The sequence below is a fragment of the Danio rerio genome, chromosome 23 (assembly GCF_052040795.2).
Source record: "Danio rerio strain M-AB ecotype USA chromosome 23, GRCz13ab, whole genome shotgun sequence".
Classification (NCBI taxonomy): Eukaryota; Metazoa; Chordata; class Actinopteri; order Cypriniformes; family Danionidae; genus Danio; species Danio rerio.
Window position 1 is genome coordinate 42351674 of NC_141043.1, and position 21583 is coordinate 42373256.

The 21583-nt window shown below is 34.5% G+C and overlaps 1 protein-coding gene across 1 annotated transcript in view; it reads left to right on the top strand.

Annotated features, from left to right (window-relative positions):
- The window catches only part of atp9a (ATPase phospholipid transporting 9A), a 110738-nt gene that overhangs the window by 69922 nt on the left and 19233 nt on the right, over positions 1-21583 (top strand). The window contains exons 20-26 of the mRNA XM_087307664.1: positions 2091-2180; positions 6441-6585; positions 9398-9462; positions 12010-12165; positions 14181-14245; positions 17073-17181; positions 17266-17323. Of these exons, the coding sequence (XP_087163790.1) occupies positions 2091-2180; positions 6441-6585; positions 9398-9462; positions 12010-12165; positions 14181-14245; positions 17073-17181; positions 17266-17323 (688 nt within the window). The remainder of the gene's footprint in view (positions 1-2090; positions 2181-6440; positions 6586-9397; positions 9463-12009; positions 12166-14180; positions 14246-17072; positions 17182-17265; positions 17324-21583) is intronic.

The window sequence follows — 21583 nt, forward strand, 5'->3', positions numbered from 1 at the left end:
AGGTTCAGCTTGACTCGTGTGTTTAGCATTGAACACCAGTGTGTTATAAATGTGTTTGTTTTTTTGTTTGTTTTTTGTACGAAGTTCCCTATAAAAAAATTGGTAACACTTCACAATAAAGTTCATTAGTTAATGCATTTACTAACATGAACTAATCATGAACAACACATGTACAGCATTTATTAATCATAATTGAACATTAACTAATGCATTATTAACATCCAAGTCCATGCTTGTTAACATTAGTTAATGCACCATGAGTTAACATGAACTAACAATGAACAACTGTATTTTCATTAACAAACGTTAACTAACATGAACAAATACAGTAGTAAATGTACTGTTCATTGTTTGTTCATGTGAGTAAATGCATTAATCAACATTAACTAATGAACCTTATTGTAAAGTGTGACCAAAAAATTACCATGGCAGCTTTAATGTATTAGTTTGGTATATTTACCTTCGGCCCACCCCCTTAATCAAATTTGGCTTTTGGCACTTCATAAAGCTGGATTTATACTTTCGCCTGGCGCCACATCGTGCACCTCCGCTGACTGCATGCGCACCTTGCGTAATAGACGAGGCTTTTATACTTGCTGCGTTCGCCATTGTGATATTCTTTAAAACGACAAGAGGAGGACCACAGAACATGAGTTGCTCTATAAATATATTTTTTATATGGCAAAAATAAAAGCAAAATAAAGGACATGTGCTAAAAAGAAAAAAAGTTATCAAAGAAATAATTCTGTGACTTCATTTTAGTTTTGTAACTATTAAATTGTTTTAAATTCAAATTGCAATATATAAATCAATGTAAAACCTGTAAATGATGATAAAATATATTCTGTAATTGTGTACCTGGGTCTCCACTTTTGCCATTACCTCTTTTGGTTTTAACAAACTTATCCTTCAGCTTTTTTCAAACCTTTTAAAAAAACTTTCTCCTTTCCCACAGCTGTTGCAATTTTTAGCCAAGAATTATTGATCATTAGGTTATCTCTATGACCATAAATCATAAGGTTTCTGTACAGTCGTACTGTTTTAGACAAAATCTCTTCTGAGTGATTCATATTCAACTCAAATCAAATGTCCGCTGTTCGCTCGAGTCACAAAAAAACCATGCGCACCGCCAGCTGAAATCATGTCTTGCGCACCCAAAGCGAACTCCGCAAACTCCGCGATGACGTCACATTCGTCGCGCGTACTTAATCGAACAAGCGGACACGTAGAGTATAAACCAGGATTAAGAAAAGGTTTGGGCATCCCTGCTCTACAGTTTCCTCAGTGTAAACAAAGCATAATCCCTCATGTTGTTCTAACCTGATATGATATTTTTAATAGGAAAATGAGCAGTGTGAACATTCTTACAAACATCTCTTTCAGTGGTCGACCACAAAAAGAAAACCATGATTTAAAAATGACATGACAGTCAGTCTGTTTACTCTCAGACCTTTCTTTCTGTTGTCGATATCTGGTCAAATCCATTAGGGTTCTCTTAATAATGCAATAGGGACTTTCTTTTAAAATAAAAATGCATGATTTAATCCTGTAATACAGCGTCAAATTTTTAGCACAATATCTCCTGTCCTTATATTCAATCATTCAACTGAAATGATGAAGTGAGATTGGAGTAAAACACGTTATTAAATGTGGTATTCACCTGCTTTCAGATCAGCATTAACACAGAGATGTAGATAACAGAGAAGGAAATGAGCAGTGTGAACATTCTTACAAACGTCTCCTTCAGCGGTCGACCGCAAAAAAGAAAGCCAGGTTTTGTAAATGACATGACAGTGAATTTATTTACTCCCAAACCTTTTCTGTCTAACGTCGATATCTGCTCAAAGCCATCTGTAAACACTAAAACAACAGTTACTAATGGTGAGCTTCCTGTGTGAAAGCAGCAGGCCGTGCAAACCTCACAGTTTTAGACGGTTGAGCAGAGAGCTGGTTGAATCTGCCAGCTGAAGTTAATATCTCAGGCTGTGGTTCACCGCTGGTGTTTCTGAGATCTTTATCTGAATGGCTGCTTGTGTGTTTGTGTGAGGGGGGGAAACACTAATGCTGCTGAACTCTCCGCTGTCTTGCAGGTAACCACTCGAAGCGAAGCTCACCTTGAGCTCAACGCCTTCAGGAGGAAACACGACTGCGCGCTGGTGATATCAGGAGACTCTCTAGAGGTGAAATGAGTCGCGTGAATACTTGAAGAAAGAAAAAGGAAATAAAAACATTGATGTACAGATATAGTCAGAATTATTAGACCTCCTGAATTATTAGCCCCCCTGTTTATTCCTGTTTAATGGAGAGAAGATTTTTTTCGACACATTTCTAAACATGATAGTTTTAATATTTAATTTCTAATAACTGATTTCTTTTATCTTTGCCATGATGACATAATATTTGACTAGGTATTTTTCATGATACTAGTATTTACCTTAAAGTGACATTTAAAGGCTTCCCAGCAGACCCACAACATCAATACCATTGATGTAGACCTTTTTTTTGGCTGCTGCATGGACGGCGCCATAGCGACCAGTGTTGCCAGACGTACGATAATTATCGTATTTGTACGATAATTTCGACCTCTGTACGATGTACGATCAATAATGAGAAAAATCCTATAATGTACAATAATTTCAGAATTTTATGGCATTTAAAAGTAACTTCATTGTAATCTTCGGGCTTCTTTACTTATTGATCTAGCTGCATCTTTTCTGTACTGTCTATGAGAAGAAGGTGGAGTTAGGCACGTTTTCTATCTCATCTTACGTTGCCTCTTCTCAGCCAATCAACGTAGAGAATGGCTCTCTCTCACGAGTTAACGCTCCTGCTGCGCGTGCCCATGGTTAGGTCAGTAGTTTTCAGTTTGAGGTCGATCTTTTAAGCAATAATGTTAAAACAATTTGTGCTGTAAAGGAAGGTGAGAGGGACGAGAGTTTTCCCTTGATGTTCGCGTTTTTCCCCATTCAAATGGGTCTTGTGAACATGTTTTTTTACAAAGTTAGTCTCATCAAAACAAAACCTCAGAAAATAAATGCCTGAACATCTGACAACATGTCACATTCAATGACGTCAACTCAGAGGTGGAGTTTGAACCTTCCCATTAAGGTACCTAGTTTTTTTAACGTATTGTGGTAATTTGCACGTTGTGTTAAAACGCTATGTGTCTAGATAATAGCTGTATACTCTCAGTTTGACTCGTGTACGATAATTTTCCTCCAAATACGATAATTTTGAGGTTCTGGTACGATACTTTGACATTTCCAATCTGGCAACACTGATAGCGACCAGCGTCTTCCGGTAGAATGGTTAGAACTTCCGTTTACAGCGTTTACAACAGGTAATTTGAGCTCCGAAAATGGGTTTCAATAGCGTTTTTAATGGGTTACAGAGTGTTTTTGTGACACACAACTTAGAAAGGTGTATGTTAAAGCCATTATAATCTGTCAGATGTGATTCAGGCGCGAGAAAAAAACGTTTCCTAGTTCACGCGTCTGCCGTCAGAAATACAGTGTGTGTGCGTGTGTTTCCCCGGCCTGTCAGTTGTTAGCTCAGTAGCTCTTCAACACACACACACACACACACACACACACACACACGTGCGTGCAATATTTCACTGCATTATAGAGCAAATCAGATTACTGGCAGGAAACTTAACAGGTATGTAAGTCATGCAATTTACAAAAATTACCCAATTTTATACTCTGCTGGCTGATTTGCTGTTCATTATAATCGCGAGCCGTTTATGTTTCATTTGTGTTTTTTAACCATGGTTGGTGTTTTTCTGTCATTTCAAAATGACACTAGCCTGTATTAGAACTTCGTCACAGTTATTAAAACAGTGTGTCAGTGGGACAGTACAGGCTATGTGTGTGTCAAACATTTTTGTGAACTACATTTTTTTGGGCGGGTTATATACTTAAGAGAAAGAGAAAATGTTGACTTTAGCAATGATGAGGCTTCATTTAAACAGCATAAGATGCTGTCTGACAACGAGGGAAAAATGCATCACAGCAGCTGCTTTCCATCCCAGTAGATCGCATTTTTTCAAATAATCAGTTCAGGAGGTGGCGCTGATCGACAACAGTATTAGTTAAAAGATGATAAAAGCAAGGGCGAGGCAGTGACGCAGTAGGTAGTGCTGTCACCTCACAGCAAGAAGGTCGCTATGTCGCTGGTTCGAACCTCGGCTCAGTTGGCGTTTGTGTGTGGAGTTTGCATGTTCTCCCTGGCGTGGGGTGCATTATCGCGTGGGGTTTCCTCCGGGTGCTCCGGTTTCCCCCACAGTCCAAAGACATGAGGTACAGGTGAATTGGGTAGACTAAATTGTCCGTAGTGTATGAGTGTATGTGTGTAAATGTGTGTGTGGATGTTTCCCAGGGATGGGTTGTGGCTGGAATGGCATGCGCTGCGTAAAAACTTGCTGGATAAGTTGGCGGTTCATTCCGCTGTGGCGACCCAGGATTGATAAAGGGACTAAGCGGACCAAAAAATTAATGAATAAATGAATGATAAAAGTAGGTAAAATAGATTAAAACTATTGCATCAAAGCTGTCCAAATGTGACTGTTTATACGCATCAGCTGCCGACCGGACGTTCTTAGCATTCTCCACATACACGCAAAGCATAATGGGTAATTTTGCGTTCTAAGAAAAAGGTCTATAAGGTTAGATTTAGGTCGTCAGCATCTAAGGACAATGTTATTTTAACGTCCAAAAATGACGTGAAATGATGTTGATATTTTGTTGATTTTAGTTTGTGTTGGAAAGTGACCGAAATCCAACGTCGAACCAACATCTTAAACCAGGGGTAGGGAAACTATGGCTCGGGAGCCACGTGTGACTCTTTGACCACAAAAAATGTGGCTTTCTCTCTTCAATTATCTTAATTATTTTCAATTAATTACTTTAATTATTTTGAAGTTTAAAAAATTATAACTGCCTCTAGAAATAAGTTTCCTGTTGTGAATACAATTGCAATTCTATTTTTATTGTATTTTTTTTTACAGCAAAATTACTAAGAACTCAGTTTACAATAAAAAGACGTTTCAACCAAAGCGCATGTGTGGCGCTCAAATCGTGACACCAATAAAGGACAAGAAACATACATTTCTATTGTAACCTCAGCACGTAGATTCAAGCTAAATTCATGAATTTATTTATCCCCAATGGCTCTTTTAGAAAAAGCATTTTCCAAATAAAATCAGAAATGGCTCTTTCCTGAAAAAAGGTTCCTGAGCCCTGTCTTAAACCAACGTCATATTGACGTCAAATCCTGACATTTATTCATCAAGTATGGCAACCAATATCCAATGACTGATGTCATATTGATAATGTCCATACAATTTCAAGCTATAACACCATTAGACGTTGATATTTGGTTGTTTTTAGGTTGCGTTGGAAAGTAACCAAATTAGGCTAGGTATGGTAATTAGGGAATACATTGTATAATACTGGTTTGTTCTGTAGACAACTGAAAACAAATATTGCTTAATTATTAGTCCTTCTGTGAATTTCTTGTTCTTTTTTAAATATTTCCCAAATGATGTTTCACAGAGCAATAACTTTTTCCACAGTATTTCCTATAATATGTTTGCTTCTGGAGAAAGTTTTAGTTGTTTTATTTTGGCTAGAATAAAAGCAGTTTTTAATTTTTAAAAAAACATTTTAAGGTCAATATTATTAGCCCCCTTAAGCAGTATTTTTTTTTTTTTTGATTGTCTACACAACAAACCATCGTTATACAATGACTTGCCTAATTAACCTAGTTAAGCCTTTAATTGTCACTTTAAGCTAAATACCAGTATCTTGAAAAATATTTAGTAAAATATTATGTAGTGTTTTGACACTGTATATGACAGACGAGACAATCTAACTAAAAGCATGATGCTTGCTGTAAACTAGGCTACATTATTTGAGCATTAATTATGACATTAATATTACTTTTTGTGGTCCAGCTTGTTTTTCTTTTTTAATTTTAAGTTTTTTTTTTTATCTGTAATAGGCTACCACTGTTGACCCGCATTACTAGTAAAATAACCAGCCTTTTAGCAAAACCTGGTATTTTCCTGCAGATTTGACGCAGACTAAACTAAACTAAAAGCACATCAGCACCAAGGTAAAATCAGATGCTCAAGACATAATTTTTATAAATGACTTATATTAAACATGTAGCAAATATATGACAGGTTTGTGATGCAAAAAATATGCAGTATCGAACTGATATCCAATACAAGTATCAGGTCAGTTCACCTCTAATATTATTTACTGTCATCATGGCAAACTATTAAAACTATTATGTTTAAAAAAGTGTTGAAAAAATTATCTTCCTTAGATAGCAATTAGGGAAAAATATACAGGAGGGCTAATAATTCTGAGTCCAGCTGTATATTAAGTTGTATTTCTTCTAAATATGATGGTTTAGTGTTGTTGTTGTTGCAGGTGTGTCTGAAGTATTATGAGTATGAGTTTATGGAGTTGGCGTGTCAGTGTCCGGCGGTGGTCTGCTGTCGCTGCGCTCCAACACAGAAAGCTCAGATTGTTCGTCTGCTGCAGGAACGAACTGGCAAACTTACCTGCGCTGTTGGTCAGTGTACAACTTCCTTTTAGCTCAGTGCACTTCCTGTGACACAAGTTCTATTTGATCTAGTTTGTATGTTTTTATTTGGTCATGAAGAAGCTATGTCTGAATTTATTGGTAATAACTTTACAGTTAGGAAAAATAATTAGTTATAATTAGTTATAGTTTTGGCAATAGATTAAAAATTTTTACTAATTAATCACAATTTTTTTTAGTTAATCGCGATTAATCACATTGAAAAGACTGAAACTTGTAATTTTTTCTTTTCAAATGTAAAATTAATGTATACTCAAGACAAAGAAACTATTTAAATTCAATATAAGATTGTTTATCAGAATTTTTTTTCAACTTGTAACTGATTTCATGTAAACAACATGCCCACAATAAACCATCAAGATCCTCAAACTGTTGGCTTGAAAGCCATATTTATTACAGAAATAAAAACACAGGCTTGTAAGTGCCATTTGAATTTCAAAACAATCAATGCCGATAAAAAACAAAAATTGATTTCCATGTTGAATTCTAAGTGGACTACAAAACAAATCCAAAACACAGGCATTGCAGATATGGAAATTGAAAAATCTGTGGACATTATCGGGGGACAACGTGGCCCTTTTCTTTTGAATGATGTGAGCTGAGAGTGAGAACAGTCTCTCACAAACAGAATCACCGAATCAGCATATAAATTACAGTGCCTAATTTTGGTGCCACTGGTGTTGCGACAAGGAGCATCAAGCGGTACATCAAAGGCATGCACAGGTACGCACTAGGTCACACCAAAGACTATAGACTTCTTAAAGGGACTTTGGTTACACCATCTCTAAACATTAAATTCTAAACAACATTGAGGGATACGGACACTGTTTGCGATGTTAGGTGTTTGATCTTGTTGCTAGGAAATGCAGAAACACCAATACACACACACACACACACTAAGTGCGCAGTACAGAGCATCTGGTGAGCGATTCCTTTCAGATTTGAAAACGCGCATGATGGCGTTCATCAACTTTGCTTAAACTAAGCATTCTAAGGTATGGCTATATTTCTCAAGGATTCTGACACAATAACATGAAGCAGACTATTTACAAAAGTTGTGTGTATAAGAGAGGGGAAACACATCAAACTTAATGAAACATTTGAGGGCGCACAGAATCAACTTGAAGGCAGAGGAATGCACCGTCTCTGACAGCTTGCGACATCATCTGGCATTTTTACTGAGTATGTTTTCATGGACACCAATTTTTGGTGATTTTAATATGATTGAGATAATACTCTGATTAAGAGTCGACCATGTAAACAGCAAATTTTGATTATCTCAAAGGACCACCGAGTCACAAAATGCGGAAATTTTCCCTTTCCATTGGCATGCGGCATCAAATTCCTATAAAACAACAGCCTGGTGATGCAACGTTAATTGTTTTATACTGATACTTTCCTTCTAAAAGCGTTTCCTTGGTTTTATCCATATTTCTTTGCAAGTTGAACACACGTGGGATGCAACAGGAAGTAAAAAAAACTGCATTATAACTGCGTTAATTGTGTTTTATATTTCAAATTAATTGCATGTGTTTACGTGCTAATTTTGACTGCACTAGTTATTATTAGTCATTAGCTAACGTAATGCTAGTAGCTGTGTTTTTTTTTTTAAGTTTTTGCTTTTTTTTTTCTGATGTTAGTGTTTTATTTTAAAATTGTGCTGTTCATTTTAAAAGTTTTATATTTTACTTTATGCTGTTCTTTACATTTTGTGTTCAGTTTTTAGTCCAAATATAAAAAAAAATCTTAAATACAACAAACAGGCATTTTTTAGACAAGTGAAAAATATTTCATTGTTTTTAGTAATAATCAAATATACGTTGAGATATATATAATGCCATATACATAGGTGTGTGTGTGTATATGCACAAAAAAAATTATTAAGTAGAAAACCCTATTATTTTATTTATTTATTTTTATTATTATTTTTTTATTATTAAATTAGCTTTTATTTTTTGGGTTTTATTTTATTTTTTAATTTAGTTATATATATATTTTTTTTCGTTTACATTTAATTTAAATGATTTTAATTTTAGTTTTTTACTGTTATTATATTTTTAAATGTTTTCATTTTATTTTTAAGTTGCGTTTGTTCATAATTTGTGTGGAAAATATCATTTGTGTACATGCGTGTGTGTGTTTTTTTATCTTTTGATTTTACATTTAATTTTATTATTTGTTTTACTTTATTTTATTTTTTTTGTTCTATTTTTTATTTGTTACTTTCTTGTAATTTTTTATTGTAGTTTTATTTACTTTAATTTAGATATATTTTATTTTTGTTTACGTTTTTTTAAAATTATTTTTATCACAGTTTTTGTTTTTTTACTGTTAATATATTTTTAAATGTTTTCATTTTATTTTTCAGTTGCATTTGTTCATAATTTGTGTGAAAAAAACTAATTTGTGTGCGTGCGTGTGTGTGTGTGTGTGTGTGTGTGTGTGTGTGTGTGTGTGTGTGTGTGTGTGTGTGTGTGTGGGCGTGCGTGTGTGTGTGTGTGAATAAATTTTATATAATAAAATTTAAACAAAGATAGAGAAAATCATAGTTAACAGTTCAGATATATAGAAAAAAGCTCTTTGATGCTTCCCATATCATCAAGTTCAGACTGTTTGCTAATATCTGCTAGCATTAGCATATAGCATCAGTTACAATTGAAGGTTTAATATTGAATCTTGGCCTAGATATGTTTACATTTACATACTGTATGCATTATGGACTTATTCCGGGTCACGGCACCATCCGTCTCTGGCTCATCACTGGCTGTCTTTTCTCTCTCAGGGGACGGAGGAAATGATGTCAGCATGATCCAGGAAGCAGACTGTGGCGTGGGAGTGGAGGGCAAAGTAAGACCCAGCAGTTTCAGAGGCGCAAACACACACATATACACACAAACACACACTACTGCTGTATCCGGACACTTCCTTCCATCTGCGCTCGCTGCGTCAAACACACACACTTTACACTTCACACACACATTCTCACATTTATTGCATTACACCACACTGAAAGCTAACATTTGACGCTAGCATTAACATGCTGCAACTTCCCATCACTGACTCACAGTGTGTTACCATCATAATTCAACCTATTTATTATCTAGATACAGTTTCCTGCTCTGGTTAATCTTGGTTAATTCATGTCTTATGATCTTCCTTTCGATTTTAAAATGTTTATCAGTTTCTGAAGCAATTTATAGGCCATTTTTAGTCACTATGCTTTGCATTAAATGTATTTGCATCTACCAGCTAACTAGTATATTACTGTGGTCAGCATTCTTAGCTGTATCGACTATTTAGTATCACATTACTTAATCTCTTTTTTTGGACATACAACTTTTTTTATTTGGAATAAGATAAAGGTTGGTGACACGGTGGCTAAGTGGTTGGCACTGTTGACTCATAGCAAGAAGATCAATGATTCAAGCCCCGGCTGGGACTGTAGACGTTTTTGTGTGGAGTTTGCATGTTCTCCCTGTGTTAGCGTGGGTTTCCTCCGAGTGCTCCAGTTTCCCCCACAAGTCCAAACACATTCGCTATAGATGAATTGGGTAAGCTAAAATTGTCCGTGGTGTATGTGTGTGAATGAGTGTGTATGGGTGTTTCCCAGTGATGGGTTGCAGCTGGAAGGGCATCCGCTGCATAAAACTTATGCTGGATAAGTTGGCTGTTCATTCCGCTGTGGCGACCCCGGATTAATTAAGGGTCTAAGCCAAAAAGAAAATGAAGAAATGAAGATAAAGGTTGGCGACACGGTGGCTCAGTGGACAGCACTGTCGCCTAACAGCAAGAAGATTGATGATTCGAGCCCCGGCTGGGTCTGTAGATGTTTCTGTGTGAAGTTTGCATGTTCTCCCTGTGGGACTAAGCTGAAGGAAAATGCATGAATGAGATTTCAGAACACTCAAGAAACGCCACTAGAGATTAGTTTAGTTCAATATATACTGATTTCAGGAATCACATCAGCATATGATTCCTGAAATCAAAATATACTGAACTAGGTGAACGGATAATTTAGAAACACACTGTAGACGTTTTATGAGTCTAAACGGACCTAAAATACTACACAGCCGAGTTTGACCCAGTTGTGGTGCACCGAGCCCACTTTCCAGCTCATCAAAATGAGTAGCCATGGGAAGGTTAATTGATACTGACTCATTCATGACTAACTCGGCTTAAACCTTGATTGGCTTGGCGTGGTTTGTGGGTCTTAGTTATTTCCTCTCTTCGGTTCATTCAGTCACTCAGTGATCCGAATATGCTTAATATAGTCCAGCTTAATTTAGAAAACACTCTTGCTTACACTCTTGACTGTTAGTTTATGTACTGTATTTGCGATTTCTCCATCACTCTCCAAAGGGTTTCCATCACTTGATTTAAAGTGGACCTATTGTGCAAAAATGACTTTAAAAAGGGGTTTAAATATTGTTGTGAAGTAAAAGTCTGTGAATATAACCAGGTTCTAATGGTGAAGGTTAATTCATTTTATTTTTTGTAATCACACTGGATTAAAACAGTCTGCAGAAACACTTTTTACATGTCATCAGAGGGGGAAAGCCCCATCCATAAGTGACGATCTGTTTTTTGAATCTGCCACTATGCTGAGTCATTTTTAGCTCCACTCTCTTTTGAAAAAAAGCTCAAATCTCATTTGAATTTAAAGCTACTGTCACCAAAATGGCCAAAATTTAGATCAATGCCTAAACGGGGCAGATTCAAAGAGTTCTAAAACATTATCTGTGGGGTATTTTGAGCTGAAATTTCACATTTACACTCTAGAAACATCAGAGACTTAAGCCCAACCCCAAATCTACCCCTTAGCCCTTCCCTTTACAAAGGGGTAGGGGTGTCCCAATTCTCTCTAGCTTGAAGGCATAGGGCTAAGGGGAAGGGCTAGATACCCCTCAAAAGAGAGATTTTTCAGGACCACACTCGAAACCAAGGGGTAAGAAAATTTCCTGGAAAACATCAGCTACATTGGCAGCATGGCTGCACACCGAAGTCAGGAGATGCACAAATGAGTATTTTTTGTTAATAATACTGATTTTTACAACAAATACATTCATAACGACGTTCATGTTTTACCGTCATGTTTAAAAAAAAAACACTACAATAAAAACCGCTAAATTTCACTATATAATCTGTATCTGTAACAAGCAGTTGGACTGGTGTATCTAATAAAATGGCCTGTGTAGCTGTAGTCATTTGTAGTTGTATTCATAAACTGCTTGCTAACATCTATTAATGTGGAGTTAATGCTTAACAAATAACTATTTGCTAATGCCTAATAAGTGATTCATATTGTGTAGTCATTATAAAGTGTTACCCAGCAGTTTATCTTGTAGTGAAAGGAGTAAACACTCCAGCTGATGTCCGTTTTTGTGTGTATTACAGGAGGGCAAGCAGGCGTCTCTGGCTGCTGATTTCTCCATCACTCAGTTTAAGCACTTGGGTCGCCTGCTGATGGTCCACGGCAGGAACAGCTATAAACGCTCAGCGGCGCTCAGTCAGTTCGTCATTCACCGCAGCCTGTGCATCAGCACCATGCAGGTACTGTACATCTGCTCCATTCATCAACACACTAGCTGCACACACACACACACACACAAAACACACTGCTTGTTCAGGCAAGGGTCAGTGTTGGTGTTTGGGGATGTTTGGCATTTCGATCCATGATGGTTTAAAGTCGTAGAAAAAGCTAAATAGACTTTTTAATTTTGTTGCACACTATGTTTAGTTGTATATGTTTGCACTTGTAGAGTTTGTTTATAATATAGCTTTAAAGACCTTTATTTTAAAATGAGGCAATAATTTCCAATTCAGCAGTGGTTATTCCAAACATTATGGTTTCATTAATATATATGCAAATAAATATGAATCTATAAATAAGATAAGTAAATCTAAAAATATATAAGTAAATGTATAAATTAGAGAGAGTCCAGGTGAAAATGGTTTTTCCCAACTTTTTTTTTTCTTTAACCCCTGTGTGCTGTTAGGGATGTTTTCATCCACTCTGGGGTGATTTTGATATTATTTTGGCCACAAATTTCTGTTTCAGTAAATTTAATGATCTTATTTTGATGCATATTTTGGGAAAATGCGTTAAAAAATGTTTCCAGAACTCAGCAATACACTCTGGGCAAATTGACTACCCTTCCGTTATATTAGTGGCTGTTTTTGCCCCATTGACTTCCATTATAATGACATTTTTTGATTTGCAAAGGCATGGTACCATATAATTATGCATTATTTATTATTGGTGGTTTTCCCTGTTGAGACGAAATTGTAATTTTTTACTGTTGATAATTGGTTGTAGTTCAAAAATAGCTTAGTTTCTGGCTTTTATATGGAGTTACATGGAGTAAAGTGTGAGCGTGAGAGAGATCTTAATTGAGAAAATCAAAAACAAGCAGCTCAGCTCTCAGACATAGTAAACATAGTAAATGTATTTATGCGCGTACAATTTAATTTGTTGTTTTACTGCATAGAACTTCATGTAAAAGCCAGAAACTTTTTGCACAGGCCTATCTAAAGCAGTGGTCACCAAACTTGTTCCTGGAGGGCCGGTTTCCTGCAGATTTTAGCTCCAACCCTAATCAAACACACCTGAGCAAGCTAATCAAGGTCTTACTAGGTACTTGAAACATCCAGACAGGTGTGTTGAGGCAAGTTGGAGCTAAACCCTGCAGGGACACCGGCCCTCCGGGACCGAGATTGGTGACCCCTGATCTAAAGGGTTAATAGTGCCAACCAGGGCCATAGCTAAAGGAATTGAGGCCCTCTGGAAAAAATATATCGATGTAAGCCCTCACCATCCCCTGTATACACATATACAGTTGAAGTCAGAATTATTAGCCACCTTTGTTTCTTTTTTAAATATTTCCCAAATGATGGTTAACAGAGCAGGGAAATTTTCACAGTATGTCTGATAATATTTTTTCTTCTGGAGCAAGTCTTTTTTTTTCGGCTAGAATAAAAGCAGTTTTTAATTTGTTAAACACCACTTTAAGGTCCAAATTATTAGCCCTTTTATATATAAAATATAAAAATATAAGTTAGAGAGAGTCCTGGTGGAAATGTATGTTTCTGTCTGTTGATGCTATTTTGTGTTTTGTGTAGCATAAATATATATTTGGGTATAATACCAATAATTTTGCATGCATAAAATCTAAAGTTTAAATGTAATAATATAAGTATTAAGTATATTAACATGTGTAAAATGTTGCATCCATATCATTTAATTTTACTTTAATTAGATTTTTTTTTTCGTTCTTGCTTTTTACAGTATTTTCAGATGTTTGTAGTGATATGAGAAAATTGTATGTGTAAATATATATATCATGTTTATATACTCATAGAATTATGACAGTGTGACATTATGACATGATATTAAAGGCAGATAGACTATTATTAAAATAGTTCTCATATAGTTAAAATAAAAATCATATACATTGCATATATGTAATTATATATAAGTGCTCTGTAGTTTATAATGAATCATAGTTTTCTGAATTAATCACCAGCACGAGTGAAAGATATCTTATGTATGCTTATGTATGTTTCAGGCTGTGTTTTCCTCTGTCTTCTACTTTGCATCTGTTCCTCTGTATCAAGGCTTCCTCATTATCGGGTGAGTGTTGATGAGTCATTTGCACTGGGTGATTCTCTCTGGCATTTCAGCCATGTGTTTCAGAAAGCTCTGACATTTGAGGAGCGCTCAGCCTTTTTTCCATCAAGAAGATGTACATCAAAAAAGCTTTTGTTCTCCTCAAATGAACAACGGGTTAAAGATGAACTGGCTTTAGGGCTCTTATGATTCAGTTTGTTCATCAACTACATTTTTCCTGGACTTGAAAAGTTTTGAAATATTAGGAAAATCAATAATAAATAATGTGATTTGCTGTACAATATTTCAGTGGCTAGAAATGCAGTCTTTAAGCCGTCTTTAGGTCTTTTTAAATCTTAAAATGCAGAGTCTTTTTAAGTTTTTCAAATGCAGTCTTTAAGCAGTCTTTTAAGTATTTTTAAGTCTTCAAATGCAGTTGTTAAGTCTTTAAACAATCTTTTAAGTATTTAAATGCAGTCAGTAAGCAGTCTTTTAAGTTTTTTAATGTAGTCTTTTTGCAGTCTTAAGTCTTTTTAAGTCTATTAAGTCTTTAAATGCAGTCTGTAAGCAGTCTTTTTAGGTCATTAAAATACAGTCTTTAAGTTTTTAAGCAGTCTATTAAGTATTTAAATGCAGTCTGTAAGACAGCTTTTAAGCCTTTTTAAATCTTTAAAATGCAGTCTTTAAGTTTTTAAGCAGTCTTTTAAGTTTTTTAATGGAGTCTTTTTGCAGTCTTATGTCTTTTTAAGTCTTTAACTGCAGTCTTTAAGCAGTCTATTAAGTTTTTTAATGCAGTCTTTAAGTTTTTAAGCAGTCTTTTAAGTTTTTTAATGGAGTCTTTTTGCAGTCTTATGTCTTTTTAAGTCTTTAACTGCAGTCTTTAAGCAGTCTATTAAGTTTTTTAATGCAGTCTCAAGTTTTTAAGCAGTCTATTAAGTCTTTAAATGCAGTCGTTATGCAGTCTTTTAAGTCTTTAATATGCATTCTTTGTGTTGCGCCACGCTGTTTAAATAGCAAATGCATTTACGCTCAAATGTGCGCCCATAGGCATTCTGGTCTAAAAAAGCAGGCGTGTTTTGGCGCGTTGCTATTTTGAGAGACTGTAAATAGTCTGATCTTAAAACAAGAAAAAAGTCGATCTATTGTCTGGCGCAAAGTGCGCCTTGCTTACACACTACAAACAAGATCCAGAGCAATACGCAAATATCTTTACATATGAAAAAATATAATATCTTAAGGATATATATATATATATATATATATATATATATATATATATATATATATATATATATATATGTATATATAATAAGGATATATACAGGATATAAATATAAATGATTAAAATATTACAAAACATATTAATTTCTAGCCTTCATGACCACTGCCTTACTTTCTTCATCTCGGGAGGCTTTTTCAGTTCATTCATAACAATTTGCTTTTGTATAATGTTATTATTATTAGCAGTATTATTTATTATATCCATATTTATATTTGTTTTGTTAAAAACAAGCTTAGATTTGTCCACCTGTCAAATTTTAGACCATATGGGGCATGGCAGGTGTATTTGGAAATAACTCAGTATTTTGACCACTCTTGGTCATTATTGTTCATTTATTCGTTTGCTAGAAATTAGAACTGAATTTAGAAATAGTTTTGAAACAAATCTTTGCGCTTAACAAACGAAATTAATTATTTATAGGCTAATTGATGTCTGTGCGTAAAGGTTTCCCTATCCACGAGAGCAAAAGCGAAAGTGAACTTACTTTGTCAAAATGCGCTCTTGGCGCGACGCAGCTGGCTCTTAAAGGGAATGGGAGATGAGGCTCTAATTGGTTTATTCTCAAAACACACCTATAACTCATTAAGAAAATAAACTCAACCCTTTTAGACCATGCGCCATGGCGCAAAGCGGATTTTCCCGTCCTTCAATTAGCAAAAATGCGTTCTGACACGCCCTGAAAGCGTTTGCGCCCTGCGTTTTGCGCTCTGCGCATGGACCGTCAAAATACAGCCCTAAGTCTTTAAAATGCAGTCTGTGAACACTTTTAAGTCTATTAAGTCTTTAAAATGCAGTCTGTGAACACTTTTAAGTCTATTAAGTCTTTAAAATGCAGTCTGTGAACACTTTTAAGTCTATTAAGTCTTTAAAATGCAGTCTGTGAACAGTCTATTAAGTCTTTAAATGCAGTCTTTTTCAGGTCTTAAGTCTTTTTAAGTCTATTAAGTCTTTAAATGCAGTCTGTAAGCAGTCTTACAAACCTATTTAAGTCTTTAAAATTCAGTCTTTAAGTTTTTAAGCAGTCTTTTAAATCTTCAAATGCAGTCTTTAAGCACTCTTAAGTGTTTTAAGTCTTCAAATGCAGTCTTTAAGCTGTCTTTTACGTATTTTTGTGTCTTTTAAGTTTTTCAATGCAGTCTTTAAATCTTTAACTCTGCTAGAAGTGCAGTCCTAAAATAAATTACATTCTTGAAATCTGGTGATGTTGAATGAGTTAAAATTGAGACAAATAGACAGATATTAATTTTTATAACCAATGCAGATTATTTGGATGCTATGTGCATAATAACCAATGTACAAAACCAAAGTTTATGTAAACTGAATTAGGTTTAGTTATAAGACTAGGACTAAATTAAACATGCTGTTTGTTTGTGGTACTTGTGCCATTACTGATTATTGGTATTTAATTTAAATTGTATTAGCTTTTTATTATACAAAATACATTTTCCTTGTAGATTTTTCAATATTATTTTATGTATTTTAAAGTTATATATTTGAACATTATTATACATTGCATCAGAATTTTTTATTTATTTTTGGTTGTATGAAATTTGCTGATGTGTCATACAGGTACTCCACGATCTACACCATGTTCCCTGTTTTCTCTCTGGTTTTGGACAAAGATGTTAAGTCAGAGGTGGCCATGTTATATCCTGAACTTTACAAGGATCTTTTAAAGGTATTTGTGACACTCAATCTCAACTACAACCTACAACCATTTAGACATTTTATTTACCATAATAATAATTGTATTTGCTTTCAGGGACGGCCGCTCTCCTTCAAAACGTTCTTAATATGGGTCTTAATCAGTATCTACCAAGGTAAGCCAACAATCTGCTTCTTACACAGTTATAAGTCCTCCTAAATTATTAGCCCCCTGTATATATTTTACCCAATTTCTGTTTTATGGAGAGAAGGTTTTTTTTAACACATTTCTAAACATAATAGTTTTATTAACTCATTTCTAATTACTGATTTAATTGACCTTAGTCATAGTGAAGCCTTTAAATGTCACGTTAAGCTGTATAGAAGTATCTTGAAAAATATCTAGTAAAATATTATTTACTGTCATCATGGCAAAGATAAAATAAATCAGCTATTAGAGATGAGTTATTAAAACGATTATGTTTAAAAATATGTTGAATAAATCTTCTCTCCGTTAAACTTATAAAAATAAATAATTAAATATATAAAAATATACGGGGCGGCTAATAATTCAGGAGGGCTAATAATTCTCACTTCAACTGTATATCAATCACAGTTTTTCAGCCCCACTGGTGTTTGCCTTTAAGCTCAAAGTTCACATAACACTTAAGGAAAGGAAGTGCTTAAAAAAAGTTAAATTCATGCAAGTGTTCTTCCTTTTCCTGAGATCTTTGATCGGACAGTCTCTGGAATTCATATCGCCCTAATGAAACGAAGCCTCACTGCCGAGACAAACATTTTCTTTTTATCCTGACCTCTGTCATATATTTGCAGCTAAAAATGCATACAATAATGTGCTTTATTTAACTTGAAAGAATGAACTTTTCTGTCCTTTACCGTAATCGTAACCTTTACCCTGAAGTCAAATTAAACCAGAGGAAGATTGTCAAAAATGTTAGAATGCAGTCTCAAGTGTAAAGTGTTATTCAATTACTCATGTGCTAAAAATATAATGCATAATAATGAAAATATAATACACAGCATATTTCATTCTGTCAAATAAAACTTTTTACTATATTTGATCATTTCACACTTTATAAGTTCCCTTTTGTCTTGTTATTAAATGAATGAATTAAAAAAATTGTAAATAAATAAATAAAAACTACAAAATATATATATAATTGTATGTTTTTATTCTTAAAATAATTTAAGGATTAATCAAATAAAATACTTATTTTTTTTAATCTATCAGACTTTTGTTGATTTCACATGTTTTTTTATAAAAATAAATAAATAACTTAAATGTATTTTTGTTCTTAAAATAATTTTAGGACAAAACAAATAAAATACTGACTTTTTCACTCTAAGGCTTGTATTAAGCACTTGTGATTAAATAAAAAAATATATTAATAATTAAATTAATATACCTAAAAATGTATATAATGTTTTTGTTCTTAAAACAAGTGTAGGATAAAAAAATACTGACTTTTTTCTTTGTCAGACTTGCATTTGTTCATTTCATATGCTTTTTTATCAAATATATAAATAAATAACTTTATTATATTTTGGTTTTTAAAATATTTTTAGGATAAAATAAATAAATTACAGACTTTTTCTGCTTTCAGGCTTGCATTTGATCCTTTCATATGCTTTTGAGTCATACTATATTCTTACACAGAATGTTATATTGTAGTCTCAAGTGGAGTTCAGTTAATAATCAGCTAAATACTATATTAATTAAATATATATATATATATCAGGGGTGATAGCGTTCCGGCACCACGCCGGATTTCCGGCGTACTGTGGCTGCGGGGGGAAAAAAATCAGGTTCACGGATATTGATCTGTATTTCTCTAGATTCACAGAATTCACTCACTGCTGAAAGCGGCGGATTGGTTTTTATTAAGTGCCATTTTGTGTGCTCGTGAATCATCTTTTGAGTGTAGACGCCATGTAAATAAAAGATTAATTGTGTAATTTAGAGAGCTTTATAAATTATAACGGATCTTTGTGAGATCTCTATGACCTAAGATTAGTGACGCTTTTTAGTGATAATAAGAGGAGCGTGCTTTGCACTTTCCAGGATATAATCTATTCAGAATTTGTATGAAACTTTCGTTTTCGGCACATATACGCTGATATGTTTTGGGAATGACATCTGCATATTTACGCTGGGTTTATTCTCGAAATAACGGTGAAGCAATAGACGGGACAAAAATATATTTCCTCCTTCTCCTTAAACAACTTAGTGTTTCAGCTATGAAATAGTTCAGTTTTGTATGTAGCCTAATGGCAAAGTGTTTATATTTAGTTTCGTTTTTTATTCAGCTTATTTAGAAAAACGTTTGGAGCATTTTTTATTCGTTAAAAATAAGTTTATTATTATTTTTTTTTAACGAACAGCGCCCAGCGGAAGACCATCATTGTCTGTTTGATCAGTTTGCCTTCTCAGATCATCACGACTTGCCTAAAATAAAAGATAAAACAGTTCAAGTATAAAACAATGGTAGCTTAAACGTTAAAGAATGTGTGCTATTAGGCGCATAGTTTGCTTATAAAAAGCTTGCAGGACATCGAGGCGCCAGAGCAATCACTTGCATTTTTTCAGTGGGAGCAATTTAAAGTTATCCGTCATTTTTGCTCACAAAGTACGAGTAATAGGCTACATCAAAAAAACGTTACAGCGTTTTTATAAAATAAAGAAAACCAAAGTTATGCGCTTTCTGTCGTCTGGTTTTTGAACAGGAGCGCTCAACAAAATGAAGCAAAATGTATATGCCTCACAGACATAATAAATATATTTATAGAAAGCTTTAAATTTGTTACTTAACGAAATAAAACAAATCGAAAACAAAAAAACTCCTTCATGTAATCCGTAAAGATGAATTTCTCTCTAAAGGCGAGTCCAACAGGAGATTGCCAGTCAGGATCTTTGCGACACTGACTCAGAATAAGTTTATTAATAAATAATTAAGATATGTCCTTGCTCTTTCCTCGACACATTCATTGTTATTTGTTTTTGCCGGTGCTTGGGGCGAGTTTTAGCTTATTGTGTGCGCTTAAACGCGGATTCACAGTAGCAGTTTTAACATGGAGAGACACTACTTTAACATGTACAGATGACACTGTCGTACGTACAGATAACCCTATCGCGCCTAAAGCGAGCAAGCCAAGGCCAGTGGCGTTTCCACTGTCACTTCCGGGGCCTAATCGGGCCAAAGCGGGGCTTTCTTGGGGCCAGCGGCCGGCTTTTTTCGGCCCGCCGAATACCTTGGGCCAAAGAGGGCCAGCCGAGGCGGGCACAGTTTTCCGATCGCACACGAGTACATGCGCCAAACACATAAACAAACAAATAAATAAGAGAAAGACAACATCTGGAACAAATTATAGGCTGGGGTCTTTTTTGCATATGATCGCCCTTATGTTTCTCTTTTAAATGTAAGGCTGTTGCATAAAATGATAGTTTTAATAAGTCACTTTTCTTTGCTGCATTTCTTTGATGTTTCAATAACTAATCTTTACACCATATTAAAGACACAGCAGACAGTAAAGGATTTCAAGAGGTTTTGTCAAGTTTAATAAGTGTTTTTGCGCGTTTAGATGCCTGTGTATGTGTGTGAGACCGAGGAAAAGAGCGCTCCATTCATAGCTCTGTTGATGCCGCGAGCGGCTTTTTTCTTTTCTTTTTATTGTTTTAATTTATTTTGGAGATAATACACTATATGAATACAACAGAAAGACATTAAACTTTACAATTTTCATGTCCGCTTTTGTAGGCTCAAAACAATAGTGTCATATCTAGATAAAATAGCCTAAGCTATATTTAAATAATTTAAACAATTATCAGATAGGCTTATAATAAAATCACATTAAATAAATAAACCAATATAAAACTAACAAAAGCTATAGCTATAACAATTAGGTACTATATCAAACTGTTTCAAATTTATATTAAACTTTCATTTTTCAAAAGCCTATTTGAAAAAAGGATTTTCTAAATAAATAAATAAACACCGGAAAATGTTTTAATATTATTTATAAAGTATTTGGATACGATAATATTAATCAAATCATGCAAACAGAGCATTTTCGGGGTGAGTGAACGCAGAAAATATGCGACCTTTTTTCTGTCTTCAGCTGCGCAGCACTTTTTTGACGGGGAAAACTGCAAGTTCAAACTGTGTTCTGTGTCCTTAAACAAGTGTGTATGTTTTTATATAATGTGGTAAAATTAAAAAAGGAAATTTAAAATACATAAAGAGCTTTATTAGTGCATTGCTGCTGAGCGCAACGAAATATAGGCAATATTTTATTACGTGCTGCTCTTATGTGCTGAAACACTGAACACTTTCCTTTACTTAAGATATAATAAGCAACATCTTTAAATAAAGGGAATCACCTATTAAGTGTCGTGTCGTAAAGCCTATAGGGAAAAA